General features: G+C 31.4%; 1 protein-coding gene across 4 annotated transcripts; it reads left to right on the top strand.

Annotated features, from left to right (window-relative positions):
* Positions 1 to 3233: 3233 nt before the first annotated feature.
* On the top strand, positions 3234 to 16354 carry LOC134701843 (uncharacterized). Of its 4 annotated transcripts, XM_063562962.1 has the most exons (6): positions 3234 to 3495; positions 7356 to 7402; positions 10286 to 10381; positions 10702 to 10722; positions 12337 to 12568; positions 15515 to 16354. In XM_063562962.1, the coding sequence occupies exons 3-6, from the start codon at positions 10288 to 10290 to the stop codon at positions 15765 to 15767; spliced, it is 600 nt and encodes a 199-aa protein (XP_063419032.1). In that variant the 5' UTR covers positions 3234 to 3495; positions 7356 to 7402; positions 10286 to 10287; the 3' UTR covers positions 15768 to 16354. The 4 variants fall into 4 exon arrangements, with proteins under 4 accessions (XP_063419032.1, XP_063419034.1, XP_063419033.1 ...); XM_063562964.1 differs by lacking the exon at positions 10702 to 10722; XM_063562963.1 differs by lacking the exons at positions 3234 to 3495; positions 7356 to 7402 and adding an exon at positions 9878 to 9907.
* The last annotated feature ends 2651 nt before the right edge of the window (positions 16355 to 19005 follow it).

Below are 19005 nucleotides of genomic sequence, written 5' to 3'. Positions count from 1 at the left end.
GGTATACTTTTTGAATATTCTGAACAAGAAGATGTCATATAAACAAACGAACAGCTAGTCAACATTATTCTATCACATCAATAAGCATAATTCTTTCGTATGATATTTTTTCAAATAAATGTCTTACGTAATCCCTTATCCTTATTTGACCTACAATTTATTGGAACTATGAACAATGTTACTTCAAAAAAAATGAAAACAAAAGAGGATTACAGAAAGAAATAAAATTATGCATTTTGAGTTTCGATGTTAGTACATAAAGTAGTTGAAAATGTCAAATTAAATCACAACATTCGGTTGGTTGAAAGAGGTGTTGTTGTTTTATTTCTTGTTCTTGTTCTTTATCTTTTTTTTTTAATATTTTTGATATTTCTCTTAATGTAGTGTTATGATAAAGCCTTACCAGGAATATCTTTACATCCAATGAGATCATTGATATAACTGTCCAACGCTGATTCTTCATTGGAAGAAAAAACTCGCGAACTAACCAAGAATACACATTCAAGGAAAGCTAGCAGACGTAATGCAAGATCCAGTAACATTACTTATCAATTGTAATAAGTCACGAATATCCAAAACTTGATTTATAATTTTCTACTGAAACAATCGCTTATTGATAGGGGAACACGCAGATGAAATTAGTAGTGTCTAAATAGCACACGTCGTCCAATCAGATGTTCATCTATATTAAACAGATACTATCACAAGAAAGTGTAGTTAATGTTAGTATAATTGAGTTCATAGTTTATGTCTAAATGTTTATTTTTTTATCGTTTAGTCAGCTAAATATATTCATGTTCTTAATTGCAGAAAAAAAAATATCCTTGTTAAATCTTTATTTCAAATATACGAATTTACTGGGTAGCAAACAAGTGACCAGATTTGTGTCCATTAAGAGCCAATAAACCAAATATCTTAAGAGTGTTGCATTGTTTGTTATAAAAGTAAGAATACGTCAAATGAGCTCTAATGAAGCTAGAACACACCCGAGATCGTGGGTGTTTGAGTCTGGTAATATCTAAAGAGAGTCGCATTGGTTTTTTTTACCAAATAAGAATTCGTGCTATTAACTCTAATGAAGCTAGATATCACGGGTCCGTGACTAATCTTAGTACCAACGCCTAATTGTACACCTGGATTTTTAGTATTCGTATTGTCATCTTAGAAACGTCATGCTGATAATAAGGTGCACCGAAGTCTCTGTTTAAAAAATCATTCCGTTTAAACCCGTCAATTTGTTCTTACCAAAAACTCCATGTGTCATCTACTTTTGTATCGGTGATGGATTCGACCAGAAACTTTATGATTATTTGATGACGTCACTGTCACATAACAAACTTGTCTTTGAGCTTATAGACAGAAAACTTTCAGCCAATCAGAAGACGTGTTGTATCCAAAATTAAATTATTAGATTTATATAACGTTGAAACTCTTGATTCGTCGTTTTACGTTATGATGGTTCATCGGAACTAGTCACATTAGTTTTTATCTATGCTTGTTTTTTACATGCAGCATGTCTACTGTTTACACTCAGAAAACATATTGCATATGTGTTTGTTTTCGTTTTAATCCCCCCCCAAAAAAAAAAAAACTTTAAATTTAAAACGAGCGGGTTTCTTTTATTTTCTTTTATACAATAATTTTATTGATTTTTGGTGTTTTTAAGGGCATACGATACAGTTACAGGGGATATAATTACGTTGTTGACGTAAAATTTTATTTTCGCGACGTCAAACTGTGACAACTCGTGAAAAGATGCATTTTTTGACTGATTTTCATCATTCAAACTTAACTGTGACCCCTAATTTTTTTCAATGAAATTTGGTTTGATTATGTATGATGGTTATTTTTACCAATTTTCATGAAAAAGTCAATAGTGCATTTTTTTTTTAATTTGATAGATATATAGCCAAAAAAATACGTTTTTTCTACATTAATGAACATTTGATGAATATGAATTATTTGTAAAAATAAATGCATAAATTTATAGGACATTTATATAAAACAGAAAATAACAAATGATTTAACAAAAACTAGCTTGTGTTTATCTTTTAGAACACAGAAAATTATGTACTTCTGTCGAAAGGAAAAATACGTCTAGAAATCATAGTTTTGAGCAAATATCTGACAAATTTCGACCTCATTTCAATCAAAAAGTAGCACATGAAGGTATATGTTTTACTACAGATTTAATCTAATCAGGTAAAAAATAGCCTATATAAAATTGTTATCATAATTTCAAATTTCAATACGGGATCACGACTGTATCGTATGCCCTTAACGCCACGTTTAAGCATAACATTTAGGCTATTTCGTGGCGACCAATTTGGTTTGGTTAAACTATTATGATTTTCTTGATAGAGAAATTGCTGTTCACAAGGAAGCTATGAAACCAAAAGTTCCACGTGGTGAAGTTGATTTCATCCCGTCGTACGTTTTACGAACGCCATCACTAGTTGGTTGACCATTATGGAATATCCGTTTCAGAGATAACAACGGATATGTTCTGATGTCGTAACTACAATCCTGTCCTCTTTTCCCAAATGTCACCTTCTGAATAAGACTTATCATCGGGTTTGTACTAACATGTGCAACACAACGGTTAGAACAGGAACTACTTCTAGACCACTTGAGATCATCCCCAGTTTTTTGTGGGTTTTTTGTTGCTCTAGTCTTAAATTTTTTATGTTGGGCTTGTAGACTATTGTCTGTATCTCTTTTACTTTTTTAGCCGTGGGATGTTAGTTTATTTTCGACTAATTATTTAAAATGTCCTGTTTACGGTGACCTATAGTTGTTAATGTTGGTCTTTTGTGGATAGTTATCTCATTGGCAATCATACCACATCTTCTTTTTTATACTTTGGTATCTTTCGTCTCTCTTTTGTAATCCTTTTTCATGTACTATAAAGAGAAATAAATTTGTTTGCTGCTAATTTTCAGTTAATTTACTACATTTGTGATGATTATCTTCAGAATAACACTCGAAATAACAGTTGTTACAATTTCGTTTCCATAATCTTTACAAAGGGAACTTTTTGTTACGAAAACGAGGTATTGTAACCAACGACAAAAACTTTAATTATAAATTTGATTGTGAAATATAAAATCGATGATATATATTTAAATTAAAACTACTGTTTTATTTAAGTATGCACAAATAAATTAAACTCAATACACCGAAAATCTTTAAACATTTGAAATTGTGAATAGAAACTTTATACCTATCTGACATACAAGTTGACATTTCAAGCTTTATCTGGTTTTATTGTTTGTAAAAGATTATATCGAATTTATTTCTTAAAAGAAATATATCTAAGTGTTTAGAAAATACTAGTTAACGTTTCTATTTCACTGGCTTTTGATTTGAACTACACATAACGTTACATTATGCAATGAATATGCAGTGCAAAACTTGATCATTTATGCTAATTTGATATTTGAAAGGCTGATTATAATAGTAGAAGAAGGACAGATAAAAGATATACGACATGTAGTGAGTATTTTCATAATTTTATCATGTAAAGGATGATGTTTGCTAGTCTAGCCTCTATTCGCCTGAAATCTTTTTTTCACATAAATCATGCATTAATAATGAATAAGTTACAGCGAAGTTTAAACTTTTAAAGTGCCTAAAATATTACAAAATTTTCACCAAGAATTTATGGATGAAAGTTGCCATTTTATCTAAAAAGATATTGAATTGACCTATGTGTTACTTAAAAACATATACTAAGTGTTACTATCAATCAGACAATCATTCTCGTTTGAATGGTTTTACACTTGTAATTTTTGGGGCCCTTTATATCTTGCTGTTCGGTGTGAACAAATGCTCCGTGTTGAAGACCGTACCTTGACCTATAATGGTTTAATTTTATAATTGTTACTTGGATCGAGAGTTGTCTCATTGGCACTCATACCACATCTTCCTGTATCTATAAACAATGCAGTGAATCAATTTGTTAATTTTCGTAAAAACAGGTTCCCTTTTTTAAGTTTTACATTATCACACAGCTTTACACTTCACAAAGAATGTATAGCTGTACAATGAACAACAACATGGATTTCTTATGTGAATCATGTGTAGCCGATCGCGAATAGTGGTACCCTTCCGGAGCACCTAGTATCCCCCGGATTTTTTATGGGGTTCTTGTTACACACAAATAAAGTTTTGCATGTAGTATTTTGTAAACTGATATTTGTCTTGCGTCGTTTGTACCATGATTTGGTTTGTCACACTTAGACTTCTGAATGTTGAAGCTCTCTTTGATGTTTGCAATATGCAAAATTCGAAATCAAATATTTCAGTAAAAACAAAGACAAAATAAGTCAATTATCGGTCTTTTATTTTAGATTTAATGAACTGTTCTCTTAAATATAAAGGCAATAAACTGAAATGAGATAAGGTTAATAATCATACCGAGGTACAAAAAACATCAGGACATATAAATACAGTCTTACGTCCAGTGGAAGATACTTCGTGCATATTGTCTTACGCCCAGTGGCACATATTTCATGCATATTGTCTTACGTCCAGTGGCACATCTTTCATGCATATTGTTTTACGTCCAGTGACACATATTTTATGCATATTGATATTGCCTTACGTCCAGTGGAACATTTCATGCATATTGTCTCACGTCCAGTGGAACATATTTCATGCGTATTCAATCAGGAATACATTTTTTTTTAAATATTTTCAATACAGAATTTGAAATTGAACTGTTACTGGAAAGTGAGGAAATGTTGTATGTAGGTATGATTATAGCAGGTTCCCTTCGACCTCCTCAAAGAAGGGTGAAAGTTTTCTTTTAATTGTGGAGAGCGAGATGAACTCTATAGCGAGGCATCGGATGTTTTGCCCATATTTCAAATTTTTAAACATTCTGCATACTTAAACGGTTGACTCTCTTTAACATGACTTTTTATGTCGCTAATTATAAGATATCCAGATAACTATACTTCTATACTAAAGTGAACCCTTGAGATCTATCAAATGTAAAACCATAAATAACTATTCATGTTTGTGCATGTATAATCAAGCAGGAAAACAATATTTCAGATAGATAAGACACATAGAAAGTGAACTGACCAACATAGTCGTAACGGCCCCTTAGATATTCCTTAGTGATGAAACTAACACAATCGTTCTTGCTAATACCTCTATATGAGCACACTTTTTGATTGTGAAATCTCATTGATTTAAAGATATTCCATAACGTAAAAGTCCTAACATCGAATTTTTCCTACCCAATGCAACGAATGGGAAGTTTACAAAAGAAAAAGTCAAATCATGAAGTTTTTCCAAATTATAAATTTGAGTCTTTGGTCAGCTTTAGAATATAATGTTGTTTTTTTTGTTATGGCGGAAATAAGATCGATGTTTAATATATTCTTTGCTCATTTGAACCCTCCATTTATCAGTGGACCCCTCCTTTTACCATTTGACCTTTATCAGCAGGTCACAGACCTTGGTCTTGGTCGAGTAATAGTATATTCATGTTCCTATACTAGTATACGGGTCTCGAAGACCCGCACGCGACTGTCTACATGTTTTATGATGTTATGGTAATGATACAACCAATGATCTTGATCAAATAACATTTATCAACAATTAAAATGTAAAATGGTCGATTTGATAAAATCTATTCATAAAATATTTGTAAATTTCAATCAGTTAATTGTATAAGAAACCAATCTCAAGTACGGTTCACATAACATCTTAAACACATCGATTAAACTTAAACCAACTTTTTCAAATTAAATGTCAATCTAAATCAATACGTTTGTGTGAAATGCCCTTAAAATTTGTTTGTTTCGTATCAATTTAAAAGAAAATTGTGATTAGATTAGGTATATTCAATCTATAATAGTCAGTCATTCTATAAATTTTAAATGATTTTTAAATATTTTATCAAGGTTTATGAGTGTTTCCTTTTATATTTTATGGAAATATTTGTTTTTTCTATACAATAAGTACAACCTGTAGTAATTCACTTGGTTCATACGAAACCGACCTTTGATTAGAAATACAAGGTTGAGCTATTTGTTATGTCACTGTGAAATCCGTGTACTGAAAAAAAAAACAATTGAGAGAACTATCCAGAAAACTTATACAAATTTTCTCAAAATTGCCATAGCTTAAGTTTTTAAGATATTAATTGTTGCATAAAGATTTCCTTCAGATAATCAATTTTACTTTTGAAGTTGTAAGTATTTGATATTTCCATCATTGTACTTATCTAGAAGCTATACTTTTTGTGTGTGTCAACGCTTTATATAAATGCAAAAAATGAAAAGAATACATGATACGTGACAGTCCCCCCCCCCCCCCCCCCCCATGTTGGATACGTTCCCCCATGTTGGTTATATGTCTTTCATTTTTATTTTTTCCTACATCATATTAAAGAGAAGATGTGGTATGATTGCCAATGAGACAACTCTCCACAAGAGACCAAATAACACAGACATTAAAAACTATTGGACACCGTACGGTCTTAAATAATGAACAAAGCCCATACCGCATAGTCAGCTATAAAAGGCCACGAAATGGCAATGTAAAATAATTCAAACGAGAAAACTAACAGCCTTATTTATGTACAAAAAATGAACGTAATCAAATATGTAACACTGGGACAGTGGTTTAACAGCACAGAATAGGAAAGAACTATAAAAATCAGTTGAAAAAGGCTTAACTCATCAGATGGATAAAAATACAAATACAAGTGGACGTGGCCGGGTATTTGTACATCCCAACAAATAAGAGTACTCCTTGGCAGTTATTGACAGCTAGTTCAAAGCCACCAACAACTTAATACAAATCACTTATTTTCCTTATTGGCATATATTTTAGAAATCTAGCGATGTTCACAGAACTTAGAAGATCTTAGATAGAAAACATTATATAGTGCACCTCCTTTGAAACCAATAACTACATGCATATGGCTTTCTAAATAAATTTCAAGGTTCATAGTGGATCTCATTTTTCTTAAACATTAACAGATTCAAATTATTAATTTTGGGATTTGACTATATTTATAATATTTAAATTCAGCTAGGGGTAGGAAGTGTCTTATAACATACATTTGTGTAAATCCATTGATAAAGAAAGAAGACATTTGGATTAAATGTCATGTTGAAATCAATACAATTAAAAGGTCTACATATTTCTTTTTGTTCGATAGTATTTATTGTTTACATTAGAAAAACATAGCTGTGAATTTGATATTCAACATATTGTTTAAAACAATTTGGAATATAAATTACGAAAAATATTTAATCATTCGGTGGGAATATATCGCACCTACATAAATAGGTTCAAGATAATTCTTATTATTATATAATTTCATATTTCAGATTACACTATGGCTGGATAAAAGTAAACGGAAAGCAACACAAGCACAGTAAGCTTAGTTTTATACATATTCCTAAACTTTCTTGATACATGATCTCATTATTTTATTTTCTATAAATTAGAAAAAAAATGAAATAAAAATTGTTCTTGTAAAACTCAAATCATATTTGACGATTTTTTCATTTATCCTTATCGTTATGAATGTGTCATTTCTGTTTTTAATTCTATTATAACAGTTTGTGTTTTGATAGTATAATAATGTTTCGTAAAGTTTGTCTATACCTTGACAGTTTCTAATGAATTGACAATGCCAAAAGTGGTCGCATTCTAGCTTGTTTTCATCGACATTGGTTACACCAGGACGGTCAGTTTTTATTGGTAAAAATAACCTGAGTACTAGGGTAAAAAAAGTCCAACCTTCAAAAGGAAAACAGATAACCCTTGCATTTAAGATCGGATCGAACGTACATTGCCACTACCGCGATTCTTACTAACATCCACAGAGTTGACAGGCCTTTAGACAAACTATTTTGACCACTCGGTAACTGACGTCACAGAATCTATTAGAAATAATGTTTTTGATACATGATTTATTTTTTATTATTTTTGCTATTGGCTTTGGAATCGCTTTCCGTTACTGCGAGTACTCTCAGATCCACATTTAGTGTAGTTTTTGTTATTAGGGATAAGAGATGAATAAATACTCTGCCACGTTCGGTCTGTGTTTGCTGTTTTTTTAATTGGTATCAATCTAAAAAATTGAACTGTTTTATATTTTGTTCTTATGTTGTGCTGTTATACCACTGTCCCAGAGTAGGGGAGGATTTAGCGCTCACAAAAATTTGGTATACGCCAGTACAAAGGGAGGAACCCAGAGATTGTTGTTGGTTCGTGGCTGCCATATTTGTGTTTCGTAAATTGCTGTGTTATCAATAAGGCTTGTAGTGTTTGTCTATTGAGTTGTTTCATATCTATTATGTCGGGCCTTTAATATATAGATTGTATTTAAAATCATACCACATCTTCTTATTTTTATATAGTACATTTGTAGAAGCATTATAGATTGGATCTATGATTAACAATGCTAAATAATATTCATTCGTAAAGACGTGCATTATTCGTGAGTTTGAAAATAAGCTAAACTCTAAAAGTACATATGTGTTACCTCAATTTTTAGATATACATCAACATTTAACTTTTAGTACGCTGGGGTCTCTAGAACAAATTGGGTATTAGGTGTATCACTAGGAATGGGTTCAGGAATATGACAGTTGTAATTCAGTCGTTTGAAATGTTTGAGCTTTTGGTTTTGCCATTAGATTGCGGACTTTCTGTTTTGAATTTTCGGCCTCGGAAGTCAGTATCTTTGTGATTTTACTCCTTTCTTGGAGCCATATTACACACATGGGTTTTGTAATGGTGTTCACACCTCATTTTAATTAAAAATATAATACCTTGCACTTCGGCAATAACTTTGACATTGTAATAGTTTTATTGTTTTTACAACTTACACACTTAAATGGTGGCAAAGAATGTTCTATTTTCGTTTTAAATAATGAAAATTCTTTAAACCAGCTAAGTATTTTTCAACTCAATTTTGGGTCGTTTTGTTGTTGTCTTATTTACCTTTCGAAATTATATATACAGGCTGTGAAATTATAAATGATTTTAGAAGCTGACCGTTCTGTTAGTCCCTTTCTGTTGATAGATTGTTTTTATTTTCTTAAATTGATGTATGAAATTTAAGATATATACAACTTCAAGTGATACAGTGATATATTTTTCTATTCCTTTGATTCAGTGTCGTGATTCATCAAACATAGAATGTTGTAATTTGTGACAAGCTAAACTTTTCCAATATGGTTTGATTATATTGTGTTTTTACAAATTTACCACCCTAACATTATTGTTTTTTTTAATATATTTTGCAATGTTTATATCAACATTTATAAATTCCAACGAAATCCGTTACTCAATTTAAAACTTATTGATATTGGTAGCTGACGAATGACCTGGTTTTATTTGTACATTTTTATATAATTTTAATTTAATAGTGTAATGGGGAACCAACAATAATAAACCATTCAAAATATTATCTCAAAAACAATCATGTGTATTCTTTAAACTGTACTAGACTACCTATCATATTGCAGTTATCTTTATATCAACTGTAAATATTGTTCATATTTTAAATGTATGTTAGCGTTGGGGGTCTTATAATTTTAAGGGAAATTGATATATCAAAATATTACATTTATGACAACTAAAATTAAAATTAAAATTAGATATAAACATCAACATCCATTTGTAACATTTTTGTTATATAAATTACTCATAATTACCTACTTATTACTTTCTTACCGACATTCCATGAACCCCAACCCCCTCGATAGAATCGGAATAAAATTAATATTTGGAAGTTTACTGTTAACTTTGTTACGTTCACAATGTAAGTATACCAATTAAGTTTTCGTGTTTTATCAAATCATTTCTACTAACATTTTATAGCTATGCCACATGACAACGATGGGGTAGTGGATTTAACAACTAGCATGTCCGTTTATCAATTTATTCTTTTTTTATATACTGTTAAATTAAGTGTTTTCCAGAGATCAAACTTACATTTTATGTATATGCATCATATTATATAAAGACACGACAGGGGATATCTGTGCTATCGGCGATATTATCATCATAAAGACCTAATTTTCATCAGCTAGCTTCGTACTTAGACATGCATTCTTTATTAGTACGCGTAAACAAATATCATAAAACATACAACATTGATTGTTAAAGTTGCAGAAGTTATCGTTTGTTAGTAAGGTTCTTACGTTTTTCTCGTTTCTCTTTTTTATATATAGATTAGACTATTGTGACTTTGATATATAATTACTTGTTTACAGTATGATAATTGTAAATTTTGACATTTCAGGAATGTCTTGTAGACCTACATCTACACCATTCGGATTTCATATCCCGGAAGGAATGAAACCATTTCCGTTACCCCTAAAATATGATAGGCAGTATAGTAAGTAAAATATCATGTATTCGTATGGACAAAATACAATGAAATAACTTTATTATATTCATGAATTATAGGTTATTGTCTTCAAGTAGATTATAAAACAGAAGATAATTCTAGATCTAAAATTATTGTGAAAAATATTTCACACATAAACAATAAAAATGCTATAAAAAAAATACAGTCATACACCCAACAAATTATATTGCATTCCGCAAGTTAACCATTTATTTTTTTTAAACTTTATTGATACTATGAATGTGTTGATATTAAAACACATCAACTGTGCATTATATTTTCACAATTGAATTTGCCGGTAATTTCAGAATCCTTCTCAGCCAAAAGAGGTAAGGCTAGTTTATCCTGTTGCTTTTTAGAGCTATTCATTTGAATGTTTACCATTGTTCATAAACCATATAGCTTTTATTTGTATTGTGACGTTTTGTCAACGTTATGTCCTATGTCTGTATACTTAATCAAATTCATATGCTTATAACTTCATATATATATTAAGACATGAGTCAAGGCCTAATTAAAAACAAATATTTTGCTTTGAAGCGAATAAAATATTATTTTGGTTTAGAGGCATTGGTTCATACACGTACCTATGCATTTTACTAAAAACTCATTTATAAGAAGGTCATTTATTGTCAATATGATGTCTTATATTTTAACATGATTTGCAATCTTAGTAATATTCCAATGTTCCTTTTTTAAACTTTTTCTATGACTAAGGAAACAAACATTTAACTGCAGGGAGGGGAGGGGCTTGTGCTTGTTTAAAAAATAGTATTTCCAAATTCTACGAAAAAGTATATGTCTGTGAGATACAAGGGGGGGCGGAGTTCTGTTTTAGAATGCTTGCCATTATATTCAATGTTAATTTGAGTAACTAACAAAATTGATGATAAGGTGATACGAGAAAAAAAATCTGAGGGAAAAAGCGAGAGAAAACTGTTAAATAATCATTACCTTACATGTATACATAAATAAGTTTGAATTGATTGAAGAATTTGATAATTTTTGCTCTATAGTGGTTAAATAATGCCTCGTGTCAATCAATCTCCTTTTGAAAATATGTTTCTTTAAATATGAGTAGTAAAGTAATACCTAAATCAAAATGTTATCGCAAGCATGTAGTATATAGCCTTTTAGATACACGTAATAAAAATGATAAAATGATATTTGATTGACACTACTCTCGACCAGATGATAACAAAAGGACATAGAAGTTACAGTACTACATTCAACAATGGGCAAAAGCAATACGGCATAACACGGTTATTCATTTTGATTCCGGTCGTGTTTCAATTAATGATGGCAATATGTTATCAACATTTCCTTCAACATACACAATGTATGAGTAATAAAGGCAACAGTAGTATACCGCTGTTCGAAATTAAACCGATCTTATTTCATGTATTTTTGTAACAAAAAAGATGTAAAAATCTTTAAATAAAGTAAATCTTAAATAGAGAAAAGAATTCTTTTCATATTTTTCATTGCTGTCAGTTTCATTATTGTTTAAAGTGCTTCGTCTTGTGTGGTCACATGAAATATTTTCTTTTATTTACACGATAGGTTGGCAATAGCATAAATACAATTCAATAAAACTAGGATATAAATAGTTATTCAAACTTTGCCTCGGAGCCATTGTAAAAATCGTCTAAATTCTTACTTTTCGACAGCAATAATCAACACAGAAGATTTATATTACCTGTAACAAACTAGATAAGACGCAAATTATAACGTACAATTTTTTTACCAACAGTTATAATGCTATCGCAGATAATAAACATGTTGTTTTGGGGAATGTTTCTTAAGATCAGCGCTTGCTGTTTTTATAACTTTAGTTGGGATTTATTGGATTGCAAATAAAGCCTTGATTTGTCGAAAAACTGATGACGTGGTTTACAGTAATAGTCATTCCTATTTAATTAACATGTCATTACTTTTTCAAGCAACTTCTGAAGTCAGACAAGCTTGGGTCAATGCACGTGGGAATGAGAAATTAGGGGAAAGACTATCCGTTCGTCAATTTCCTATTTCGTTGCTAAGACACCAAGTGGATAACAGACGAGTACACTGTAAAAGTGCAGATCCGCATTACTGGATGTCAGACGAAGATAAAAGGAGAGCAGCAGATAAAAGAAAGAGTTTCGAACGTCAGTGGAGTGCAGAGGTTTCAAAGAGGTTTGTATAGAGTTATAACTATGAGTATATGAACATGTCACTTTCGGTGCCAATTTTACTCATACTATGCGCATTGCGATAATTGATATCCCCTTGGGTGATGTTCTAGCTCAAAATATTTGAAAATCCGAAATCTTATCCATTTTAAAGCGTGATATCGTTATCCGAACTTTAGGTTTTGATGTTTTAATTTTGTTAGTATCTTAAAAAAATAAAATTGAGAATGGAATTGGAGAAAGTGTCAAAGGGTCAACAATTCGACCAAAGCGCGGAAACACGTTTGATATTTTTTAATCTGACTCCATCTGTCAACTTATATATCAACATGTTATTTGTTAATTACACCATACGCACCAAATCAGAAGATATATTGACCTTCTATTTTATTAAGTAAACTGCCATATATTTATGTTGTTATAAAGTATAGTTGATTTGTGCTTATGATAATATATATAAATAGATTATAACTTGATTGAATCAAGACATTGTGTATAGATCTGCATAAGCAATTCCTTGATTGAAATGTTACTGCTGTGCAAGTTTGTTGTATAATTGCGTCAAATACTGTACTTTGTAAGTTGTATCAAATGAACATCTGTGTTTCGTATGTCTCTTCTTTGTTTATACAGTGCTGATTCGATATGAATAACTTAAGACTTCCAAATTTTGCGGGAATCGTCCTTAACGATAGATTTGTAAGGAAATGATTATAATTAAAATTTTGAAAATACTTTGAACGACAAAATTATTTTATATCGCTTCCTGTGTGACGTTTTCATTCTGACGTCAAACATGCGAGTCTACATTTGAGTTGATGTCAATCTTGCCATGTCACAGGACAAATATTTTAATCTTTTATGGGTTGCTTTAAGATACATATATAAGTAAGCAATGAATGTTGTTGTTAAATTTGATAGATGCATTTTTGTGTTACTTTGTTAAACATTTGTTTGTTTTTGATCTAATTGAACACAGTGATGACTACTGTATCCCTAATTTGACAATTTTACCTATTATGATTCTATTATGTAATGGGATTTTCATGCATCGTTGAAAATATAATGGAATTTGATGCGACTGTCATACAAGTGATAGACTATAAAACCAGGTTCAAATCCCCATTTTTTACATTTGAAAATGATCTGTACCAAGTCAGGAATTTGAAAGTTGTTTTCCATTCGTTTGATGTGTTTTATCCTTTAATTTTGCCATTTGATTGGGGTTTTCCGTTTTGAATTTTCCTCGGAGTTCAGTATTTTTGTGATTTTACTTTTTTTTATATACATTAAGTGCATTCGAAGCGATAATCTGGATTGACACTTTTCAGAAACGCTCAAATAGCTAAATATTGAAAGATAGAGATGTATTAATATTTGGTATATTAAAAGGCCTTTAAAATAAAGGCAACAGTAGTAAACAGGTGTTTAAGAGTCATACAAAGTCATACAATTGGGAGGTTTAGCTAACTATAAAACCAGGCTGATTTTTAAAGTTCGTTCTTATGTTGTACTGTTATACCACTGTCCCAGGTTTGGGGAGGGTTGAGATCCCGCTAACATGTTTAAACCCGCCACATTATTTGTGTATGTGCCTGTCCCAAGTCAGGAGCCTGTAATTCAGTGGTTGTCGTTTGTTTATGTTTTACATATTTGTTTTTTGTTCATTTTTTTACATAAATAAGGCCGTTAGTTTTCTCGTTTGAATTGTTTTACATTGTCTTATTGGCGCCTTTTATATCTGACTATGCGGTATGGGCTTGGCTCATTGTTGAAGGACGTACGGTGACCTAAAGTTGTTAATGTTTGTGTCATTTTGGTCTTTTTTGGATAGTTGTCTCATTGACAATCATACCACATTTTCTTTTTTATATTAACATTTTTCTTTTGAAAATACCAGTTCTAAGTCAGGAATATGGTAGTTGTTTTGCACTTGTTCCGTGTGATGACAACGATAGATTTCGTTACTTTTATTGAATTATATTGGAGTACGGTCTTTTTGCTATATCTTTCTTCACTTAAGATCACCTTTCTTACAAAAACTTTTACTAAATTTTATCAGCGGTACAGTTATACTATCAGGTATTTCACATCCAATCTTTAATGGTGATATTCTTTAAAAAGCACAAAAATGTCGGCATTCATATCAATATCTTACAAAACCTTTATATAGAATTATATTGGATATAGTTACGATACTGTTGTCATTAAAAACGGCATATTTTAGTATTAATAGTGATTCACTCATAAGGTCTTTGCATCGAAAATAACACATGTATGCTAAACCAGTTGTTGCCATCATACGGGTTATGTTCCTCTCATAAATTTTAGCATTGCATGCTCCTAAACCCTTAACGAGAGGGGTTGCACTTGATTTATATATGATGAAGACATTATCTTTCAATCAGTTTAATTGGAGTGTGGAGCTGGCGGGTCAGTAAATGCTAGTAGGCCGTTGTTAACAAAACCGATAAGAAAAACCGTAAATCGACTAAGTAGATTAACATATTACTTAATCTATATTTTCAAAGTAGTGTCTACGAAATGATGAGATGGGGTATGATATGGACAATGATGCAATTTGCAATTATTCACCAGATACCAAAGGGTGAGAATATTAAATACTATATATAGTATTAGAAAAAAACGATGAAAATACAAACAACAGTACACAAAACACAACTTAGAAAGCATAAGACTGAGCAACATGAAACCAGCTAAGAACCGATGGTGATCTCATGTGTTTCGAACGCGTTGCTCTGCAATGAAAAGCTTTTTGTGAGAACGAGGATATTCTTGTGCGCGCGTCCGGTCAATTTTACTGTCAAGTCATTACTGGAATCATAGTATAGTATTTAATCTGCGACCAATTAATATCCACACATACATGCAGAAATGACATGTAGGTATATCATAAATAATAGATTTATTCTGTACTTTTCCATTTCAGGAATAAAACCCCTAGACCAAATTATACAGTTACGATTCGTCCACCTACTCCACCAATCCGTAAATTTATTACAGCCCCATGTGTGAACAACGGTACGTTCTTCCGACTAGCTGATACTCATCGAACGAAAACTAGAGAAGAAAAATATAAATCTTCAAGACACTTTGTATCTCCGGAGTGGAAATCTGAAATTGTTTCTTGGAAAAGATTTAATAATACTTCAATAGATATTCATAGATATAGTGTATTTTGAGGAAACATATATTTTTGGCGACTTATTTCGCCCCTCGCTATTGGTTCTCATTTTCTAAGCATGCTAAGTAGAGCTATTTAAACTGATAAATTTATATACATTTTTCTAGCATATCTATCCGATGAATATGGAAACCTAAACAATGTACTGAATTTGTGAATACAATAGATTTTCCAAAACGGAATTGCAACAACATATTGAAATATTTTATATTAAGGAAACTTTTATATAATTCCTATGAAATGAAGACACACAAGATAACAGAGCAATTACCGTTGTAATTGAAACTGTCGAATCTCAATCCTCTACTACTGCACTCAACAAATTCAAAATATCATTTGCACATTCATATAATTCCTATAAAAGTTGTTGATTTGTTATTATCGTCAGGTTTATTTTTTTTTTTTAAATATATTCTTTGTTTGTGTTTGTGTTTGTTATGTATCTTTTTATAACAATCTACTAACGTATGCTTAACATTTTGTTTATAGTCAAGTCTATTAACATTTAAAGTGTAAATGGCAATGGCAATGAGTTCTAATTGGCTGGAAAATGTAAAAACTAGATATTTAAATAATTGTCTCTAATTTTCTAGTTTATCGTCAATGGTTAATGGGTTTTGATTTAGATAAAAGCTCCAAGGCTTAATAGCCTTCAATGGCCTGACTCAAGACAATTTAAAAAAAAAAGTCTATTATCACAGTGACAACGGTCCTATGACTGCATGCACATCAACTCTTGTGTAGAGTCGTGTGTTTGACGTCAGAATGTAAACCTCACACATAAAGAAACATAAATTATGTCGTTCAAAGTATTTTTAAAACTATAATTGCACATGGGGAATGGTAGTATACAGGGTTGAATATACAATAGCTTTGTTAGAAAGAATTTCAGAAAAGACCGAGATTTTAGATTATCAAGAAGTTCTTTAGGATGAAATTTGAAAAAAATAGGCAGGACAGGAGTTTTGAGTAAAACAAAAAAGGCAGGATGAGACACTTGCAAAAAAAAAAGTCAGGACGACAATTTAGGTAAAAACAAGTCGGGTAAACTAAAAAAAAAAAAGGCAGGACCGAACAGGGTGAAAAATAAAAAGGCAGGACAGAGATTACAGCTAAAAAAAATCCAGGACAATTGTTTTCATCCTAGCCCCCCCCCCCCCCCCCCCCCCTAAAAATCAAATGGTAGCTCCCTTACAGAACACAGACCAAATAGTAAAAGTAATATTAACCATAGAACAAAGACAAATAAAAGAACAATTTAGCACGTAGTTGAGATGATAAACAACGTCAGTACGCACAATATATAAATCAAGACCATTATGTATTATTTATGAAGTTGATACGAAATATTTATATATATAAACAATGTCTGGGTACCTTCCGATGAAAGTTTTTTTAGAAAAAGGACGAGACATTCTTTGAAATATCCCTGGTTCATCAACTTTCTGCTCAGACACTGGTGACGTTTTACAAAGTCTGAGTAGGAGCTACAAGCTCTTGAATATCGAATAAGTTGTATATCCTATATAGAGGTGAAGTTGGTATACTACTTCTAAGGTGGGGGAAATTGATAAATCGTCTCGTTTGTCATAAATAACCCTTGCTCAAACCCTCTGATAAGATCCGTGTGTTGGCGATTGCAAGACATAACTTTTGGTCTTGTCAAGTTTCCTTGTTTTTCAATGACAGTTCGAATTTCCCACCCTTCATCATAGTCGACCTACACGAAAAATGTTTACCTATATTATAGGTAAACATTTTTCGTGTAGGTCGACTATGATGAAGGGTGGGAAATTCGAACTGTCATTGAAAAACAAGGAAACTTGACAAGACCAAAAGTTATGTCTTGCAATCGCCAACACACGGATCTTATCAGAGGGTTTGAGCAAGGGTTATTAATGTATTAATGTCGTTATTATATATTTTCCGGACCATATGAGTACTTGTACCATAAGCCTATGGTTATGATTATATGCGTATACATACTCATATGGTCCAACCATACGCGTATTTATATATATTTATATAGATTACATACACGCACTTTTTTAAAGTACGAAGTTGAAAAGGACCAAAAATTCCTAAAAATTTTGCCAAATACAGTAAAGGTGACATATTGCTGAGGTAGAAAAACATTAGTATTTCAAAAATTCAAAGTTTTGTTAACAGTATATATATAATTATGAACATATCAATAATAACGCAAGTCAACACAGAAGTGCTGACTACAGGGCTGCAGTAAAAAGCGTACAGTGATACCGTGGTCTTGGGACATTCCATAACAGTTCATTAAGAAATTTTGAAAATGTCTTCACAATTCGACATATAGCCATTCACTCCTTTTAACAAATCGGTAATGACTATTGGTATTTAAGATTTTTACTATTGGTGTGACTATTCAGTTTAATTATATGCATTCAACTGCTTAATTGTATTAAGTTAAAAATTTTATCATATAATGTTATATAATGACCTTTGATATCTTCTTTTTAATCACATGACAACTAGCAGGGTCATACTTAATGTAGAGTTTTTAAGTGTTAACTGTAAACTTGTTAATTATCTCGACCATACGCACACGGTCAGACCATGCGTATGGTTGGACTATATGAGAGCTGGTGTATGTCGAATAACGCCAGTCGTCTCGTCCTTTTTTTCTAAACATTATCAATTGAATGATTCTTAGACCTTGTTGACAAGTTTTCATTATCAACTTCTCAAACAAAACACGATGATCTTGAACTAAAGATTATGCGTAATGGTATTCTTTAACTTGTCTTTTTAATATTACTTTTACTGTTTAGTCTATTTTTGGTGATATCCATTTTACGTGGCTCTATACTTATACAGCCCGTCATTGTGTTATAGTTCTATGGTAAATTTTTGTACTATTGGCTTTTATTTTTAATATTGTGCTTTGTCTTTATGCCTTTTTGTGCTTCTTTGTAACATGTGACGTGGCTCTGTACTTATACATCCCGTTAATGTGATATGATTAAATTTTGCATTCTTATTTACTGATTTCTTTTTTTTTTTGTTTCTTGTGTATAATTCGGAGATTAGTATGACATCCATTATTACTGATTTAATATACATATTTGTTAGGGGGCCAGCTGAAGGACTCCTCCTGGTGCGGAAGTTTCTCGCTGCATTGAAGACTAATTGGTGGCATTCGGATGCTGTCTGCTCTATGGTCGGGTTGTTGTGTCTTTTACTCATTCCTATTTCTATTCTCA

Source organism: Mytilus trossulus, unplaced genomic scaffold (genome assembly GCF_036588685.1).
Source record: "Mytilus trossulus isolate FHL-02 unplaced genomic scaffold, PNRI_Mtr1.1.1.hap1 h1tg000350l__unscaffolded, whole genome shotgun sequence".
Lineage (NCBI taxonomy): Eukaryota > Metazoa > Mollusca > Bivalvia > Mytilida > Mytilidae > Mytilus > Mytilus trossulus.
The sequence above is the reverse complement of the archived record's forward strand: the minus strand, read 5'-3'. Positions and strand labels throughout refer to the sequence as shown.

Bases quoted from the DNA above. Each gene is read 5' to 3' on its own strand.
- LOC134701843 (XM_063562962.1), top strand. From the start codon at position 10,288: ATGTCTTGTAGACCTACATCTACACCATTCGGATTTCATATCCCGGAA. The intron at 10,382-10,701 runs GTAAGTAAAATA...CGGTAATTTCAG, and splicing joins AAAATATGATAGGCAGTATA to AATCCTTCTCAGCCAAAAGA. The intron at 12,569-15,514 runs GTTTGTATAGAG...TTTCCATTTCAG, and splicing joins AGTGCAGAGGTTTCAAAGAG to GAATAAAACCCCTAGACCAA.